The sequence below is a fragment of the Poecilia formosa genome, unplaced genomic scaffold (assembly GCF_000485575.1).
Source record: "Poecilia formosa unplaced genomic scaffold, Poecilia_formosa-5.1.2 Scaffold480, whole genome shotgun sequence".
Lineage (NCBI taxonomy): Eukaryota > Metazoa > Chordata > Actinopteri > Cyprinodontiformes > Poeciliidae > Poecilia > Poecilia formosa.
Genome location: NW_006800419.1, coordinates 172,966 through 178,800, shown reverse-complemented (window position 1 = coordinate 178,800; position 5,835 = coordinate 172,966). Strand labels below are relative to the sequence as shown.

The following is a 5,835-nucleotide window of genomic DNA, read 5'->3' as shown; positions in this document are numbered from 1 at the left end:
TCTGCCGAAAAATAAAACAGAATTTATTGTTTCACTCAGGATGTATTTCCTGCTTCCGTCCTTTAACTAGGCCTCCTGAATGTTTAATAATCAATAATTATGATTATTATTAATATCGTCAGAAGCGGGTCAGATCAAAGCCCGCCGCTGGGGTCTGACCTTTGACCCGCGGGAACCAGAAAGACTCGGAGCGGAAAAACACAAACAGTCCGGAACCAGAACCGGATCGGAACAACTGGACCGGCTGCCGGGCGGGAAGGTTCTGGATCCTGCCGCTTCCCGCCCTTCCTCAGCGAGGTGTCGGTTCCGATTGGACCGGTTCTGTAAGAGTTCAGGTGACACCGCAGTTCGAGTTGAAGCAGACCGGTTCTGGTACCGAACTGGACCTGCAGCAGGAAGTCTCCTGGTTTCTGGATCCGAACTTCTCCTCCGGTTCCGTCACCAGAACCGAAAGGCTCATCTGGGTCGGAACCGAACAGCAGTTTTTTCTGGATCATGTTTTAGTTTTTCCGCTCTGAACTGGACCGAACCGTTTGTGTTTCAGAAGAACCAGAACCGAGTCAGAATCTTCCTCACATTTATTCAGAACCACAAACAATAAATAAACTGAAAACGGAAAGCGAACAAACCGAACCGGGCCCCAGAGCGGACCCAAACAGTCAGAGCGGAAAGTTCGGTCCGGTTGGGCTCAGGTCCAGCTCCAGGGATAGAGGAGCGGCGTCGGTCCGGTCCGGTCCGGCCCACAGGCGGCGCGCAGCAGCGGGGAGAAGGCGCACAGCGGCAGGGCGAACCCGGACCGAACCTCCAGCGGTACGGACGGCTTCCCGTCCCGAACCAGCAGCGGGATCGCGATGCGGCGCGCCGGAAGCAGCGGCAGCGCCTCATGGCCGCGCTCTGCGTGTGCGCGCTTCATCTTGTATCGGTGGTTCTGGAACCAGATCTTGACCTGGTTCGGGGTGAGCTGGATCCGGCCCGCAAGGTGCTCCCGCTCCGGAACCGACAGGTACCGCTGCTGTCGGAACCGGCGCTCCAGCTCCGAGGTCTGCGCCTTGGAGAACAGAACCCGCCTCTTCCGGTTCTTCTGGGCCGAACCGAGAGCCGCAGCGCCGGGATGCTCACCGGGTCGGCCGGTTCCGGACTCTGAAGCAGGAAGGAAAATAACTTTTATTACTGTCAGAGACCCGGTTCAGCAGTCCGGACCGGAATCACACCAGAACCATAAAAGTTACCGATAAAAGTTTGGATCAGGTTCCGGTTGGGCTAAAACCATGAAGACCTGAACCGAACTCAAAACAGGTTCTGTTTCCGCTCCTGATGAAGATGAAAGAGTTCTGACCTGCTGCTCGGCTCCACCTGCTCCAACACTTCGGTTCTGGGTCCGGTTCCGGTTCCGGCTCCTCCCTGGAGCTCTCCTCCTCGGTTCCGGACCCGGATCCTCCAGTGGGGTTCGGAAGGTCCAGAAGATCCCGCACTGAGAATCCGGTTCTCCCTCTGGAGCCGGACGGCATGGCGCAGGCGCAGAAGGAACTGGTCCGAGTTCGGTTCGGGTTCGGGTCCAGTTCGGGTCGTTAGAGAGCAGCGGACCTCCGCGCGGTTCGGTCCATGAAGGATTCGGCGTTCGGGTCGGACTGAGTCGCTGCGGCGCCGCGGCGCTTTAAGAGGGAGGAAGAGGAGGAGGAGGAAGGTCACATCATCATCATCATCATCATCATCATGTCAGGCTGGAGGCCGAACTGGTCCGCTTCTTATCTGGACCGGGGTAACCGGGAGGAATGTTCGGTTCGGTTCTGATGAATATTCAGGGTCAGAGCAACAGGAAGCCGTGCAGAACCGGATCAGAACCGTTCAGAGAGACGGTACAGTTCAACCTGTCACGCCTGGTGGTGACAGCATCATGCTGGGGGAGCCGAACCTGGGGTCAAAGTTCAGCTTCCAGCAGGAGGACAGGACGAGATCAGAGTTGGTGGCCTAGTCAAAGTCTAGAGCTGAGGTAATCAGAACGCAGACCAAGTTCTGCAGAGTTCTGATTCTTATTTAAAAAAAAAAAAAAAAAACACTCCGCACTTTTCAGATTTTACCTGTGAAAATGATGGAAACCACTTCCTGGTTCTGATCCACTTCCGGTCTGATGAAAAGTTCAAAGGGTGTGAATACTTTTTAGAGGTTCCGTTCCAGTGAGTGCTGCTGACGTCACGACACGGTCCGATTGGTTCTGAAGGTCTAAATATTATTATTATTATTAATATTAATATTAATCTTCTTCATGAGGTTTGAATCTCGTCGTTTCTTTGCTATAATTTAAGTTATAAAGTTATCAGGATGTGTGTGTGTGTGTCTAGGTGTGTAGGTGTGTGTGTGTAGGTGTGTGTGTTTGCTCCAGTTTTTCTGTTTGCGAAAAGACAAAAACACCAGGAGGATTTAGGTCGATATCTGAATTTGGTCCCATTTATTATGAAATGAATAAAATAAAATAAAACAGTTATAAAACTGCAGCTGAAGATAATTATAAGATTTGATTCAGTTTGTTTTACTTTTACTCTAATTAGAAATAAAAATTCTTCAAACTGCATCAGATTCGCGTGTTTTCTGAATTGGGGTCGGACCTTAAAGTGAGGTCACTGGGGGTCAATTGGAGGTTCGGGGGGCATCCTGCTGGGGGTCAAAGGTCAGAGAGAACTTAGTGTTTGATAAATCATCGATCATCTTCTGTCGGTCTGGATTAAATTATTAAATTATTTATTGATTGATTTATTCTGGTTCTCTCAGTCTCTGCCGGTCATCTGTTAGCGCACAGCGCCCCCTGCTGTCTGTAGGAAGAACTGCAGCTAGCTCGGTTCATTCATATTCATATTCATATTCATATTCATATTATTCTTATTATTATTATTCTTATTATTCTTATTATTATTCTTATTATTATTATTATTATTCTTCTTCTTATTATTATTATTATTATTATCATTATTATTATTACATGATAAACTAAACCTTCAGCCTGGACACCTGAGGGTTGTGGGTTTGAATCCCGGTTGGTCTGAAGGATCAGTGGGATCACAGATGATCTACTGCTGGAATATGAGAAAAACAAATTACCCAAATAACCCCCCCTGCCCCCCAGATCAATTAAGACAAAAGGAGCAAGAAAAAACGGAGTGAATGAGACAAAACTGTTTTTGTTTTACCTGTAAAACATTTGTGTAGGTTAACCAATCAGATGATTTCATTATTTATGATTTTACCTTTTCATTAATGACTGAAACTTTTAATTAATGTTTCTTATATTTTGTATTCATTACAATTTATTGAAAGTGTCACATTAATGAATTTTATTGAACAAGTTAATTATTTCTTGAATGGATAACTCAGCCGGACTGGGAAGATTTGACTTTATGATATTAAATTTTTTATAACACTTTATTATATTCCGGTGTTAATTTTACAGGAAGCTGAAAAAAAAGGTAAAAAATAAATAAATGTTTTTTTCTCTGAAATGAAAAGTTCTGAGTTTCAAACTGGGAAACCGGAGAACTGGGAATAAATCCTGTTTGGACTCTGAAGGTTCTGGTTCTGGTCCAGGAGTGACAGAACCAGCAGCAGCTTCACACATAAAGAGGTTTTATTAGAATAAATCATAAACAAAATAAAGTCGGGCTTTGCAGAAATCCCAAAGTTTATTGAAGTAATTAAATGGACATTAATTCGTTTATGAGTCTCATTAACTCCTGCAGTTTGTAACGTTAGTCATATTCATTCATTTATAGCTGCCATATAAATGTCACAGGAAATTATTTCTGTGTCTATTTCATTTCTTCGTTTTTTATTGCTTATATTTTAAATACCATTTTATTTGTTTCTATCTATCAGTCAGAATTTTTTTTTGAGGTTTTGTGGCTCTAGTGGCCTTTTGACAGGCCACCACAGCATCAGTCAGAATTTTGATAAAATTCTTGAAGTCACAATAGTTTTTACGTTTGAAAAACTTGATATTTTATAACTATTTATTTTAGAGCAAATTTTTTATCAAACAATATAATGTTTGAATATTGTATTTAGTTTCGTTTTTACTTATTTATTAAAAGATCTGATCTTTGGATCGGTTTGTTGTTTGCAGCCTTTATGAAGACTCTGATAATAAAAACTGTTGTTATTATTATTATTATTATTATTATTATTATTATTATTCCGGCCGGATTCCCTCCCCGGACCCTCCGCTCTGCTCCGGCCGCAGTAGAGCCTCTAACCTCGGGCACTAAGTAGGACAAGCCGCCGCTCCAATCCGCAGGCCCTGGCCCGTCCATCCGAACCGGTTCCGTCTGAGCGGAACTTCCTGCCGATCAGCGAGCAGCTGCCAGGGCCGCAGTGTTATTTTGGTTTAACATTTAAAAATGTTTTTGTCTTTATTATTTAGTTTACCTGTAACCTGACCATGGCCAGCTGGTGGCAGTAATGAGGCTTGAAGAGGGTTTTTGGCGCTTCTCGGCTTCCGTTCAGTGGATCTAGACGTCCTGTTGTGGTCTCCTGGTTATTTTGTTCTGTTTAACCTTTTTCTGACTCGGTTCGGTTCTTTTGGATCGCTGCTGCTGCTTTCTGACCCGCCTAGCAGAAGGAAGGTGAGTGAAATTAGATATAAAGACAAAGGTTTAGCTCAAACGTGGCGTCTTACGAAGCAGAACTGTTGATTTTTTTATATTTAATAAATAACCTTTTCTAGTTGTTTTTATCAAATGTTATTTTTTTACAGTTTAAAAACCTTTAAAACAAAATGTAAGAAACAAACGTATAAAAATGCATAAAAATAAGCGAATAAATATAATGACAACTTGCAAAATATTTTATACGAATAACACCTTGAAAATGACAGAAAGTACATGGAGTTTATTAAACAGTTTAATAAAAAACCAAACGAAGAAACAATAATTACCCGCAATATTTTAAAATGAGAACTGTATGAAAGATACCAAATTACCAAATAGATTCAATACAATATTATTTTTAAATAGGCTTCATGTTTCTCATAACAGTGGAAGAGCTTTATGACACTGTTGGACACCAGCCAAGGAAGGGCTATTAATCCCACAATGCACCGCATTAAGTCCTGCAGGAAGAGGAAGGAGTTTCAAAGGAAACTCTATGACGTCATGGAAGTTTATATAAGGGGACTTGGTCAGTGCTAAGCACCAACTTTCGAGCCATGCTAACCACGCGTAGCTTTGTTAATGTTATATAAATAGAGCTGAGATGAGATTTACAAGGGCCAATAGCCCTAAGCTAGCTCACCTGGACCAAACGGCTAGCCTAAAAGCTAATGACGACGAGACATTGCAAGTGTTTCTTACTGTTCCCGACAACTGCTAGCCCTTCTTGTTTTCCATTGGAATGCTGTTCACAGTATGTGTGGTACCCGGATGAACATCTTATGTGTGTTATGGTGTTTGAAACTGGATCCAAACTGAGAAGGCCGCGCGTGCTATAAAAGAACCACAGTGAGCGGCTCGTTTAATCTTCTTCAGGGAGTGTTTGTCTTTTCCTTTGTTTCATGCCTCTAGGTTTCATAAAATAGCCTCAAGATTTGCTTAAATGTCTGGTTGTCTTGAAGGCTAACGCTAGATAGCTAAGTGCGCTACGTGTTATTTGGCTTTCTATCAAATAGCTAGCTGTCAAACGGTTAGCATTAGCTGTTTGCATTACTTACTGTGAGGGTTTCCCCAGTAAACCTGTCAGCCCGGCGGTCGATCATCACCAGTGAAACGATATTTAAACCCACAAATATAAAGTACTAAAAACAAAACAAAAAAATAAATATAAATTATTTGCATCTCCGTTTAACTCAAATTT

At 43.1% G+C, this 5,835-nt stretch overlaps 2 protein-coding genes across 3 annotated transcripts in view; one reads left to right on the top strand and one right to left on the bottom strand.

The window, feature by feature from the left end:
• Positions 1 to 560: 560 nt before the first annotated feature.
• On the bottom strand, positions 561 to 1,897 carry nkx2.2b (NK2 homeobox 2b). The gene is made up of 2 exons (XM_007578459.2): positions 1,337 to 1,897; positions 561 to 1,140 (listed from the first exon to the last, which is right to left on the bottom strand). The coding sequence occupies exons 1-2, from the start codon at positions 1,506 to 1,508 to the stop codon at positions 689 to 691; spliced, it is 624 nt and encodes a 207-aa protein (XP_007578521.1). The 5' UTR covers positions 1,509 to 1,897; the 3' UTR covers positions 561 to 688.
• Positions 1,898 to 4,477: 2,580 nt separating this feature from the next.
• Positions 4,478 to 5,835, top strand: part of LOC107833922 (protein CEBPZOS-like) — a 4,046-nt gene continuing 2,688 nt past the window's right edge. Inside the window, exon 1 of one of the 2 annotated variants that reach the window (XM_016664352.1) lies at positions 4,478 to 4,610. The gene's annotated coding sequence lies outside the window, so the exon portion shown is untranslated. Of the gene's footprint in view, positions 4,611 to 5,165; positions 5,322 to 5,835 lie in introns of those variants that run through there. The other variant, XM_016664353.1, reaches the window with a different exon arrangement.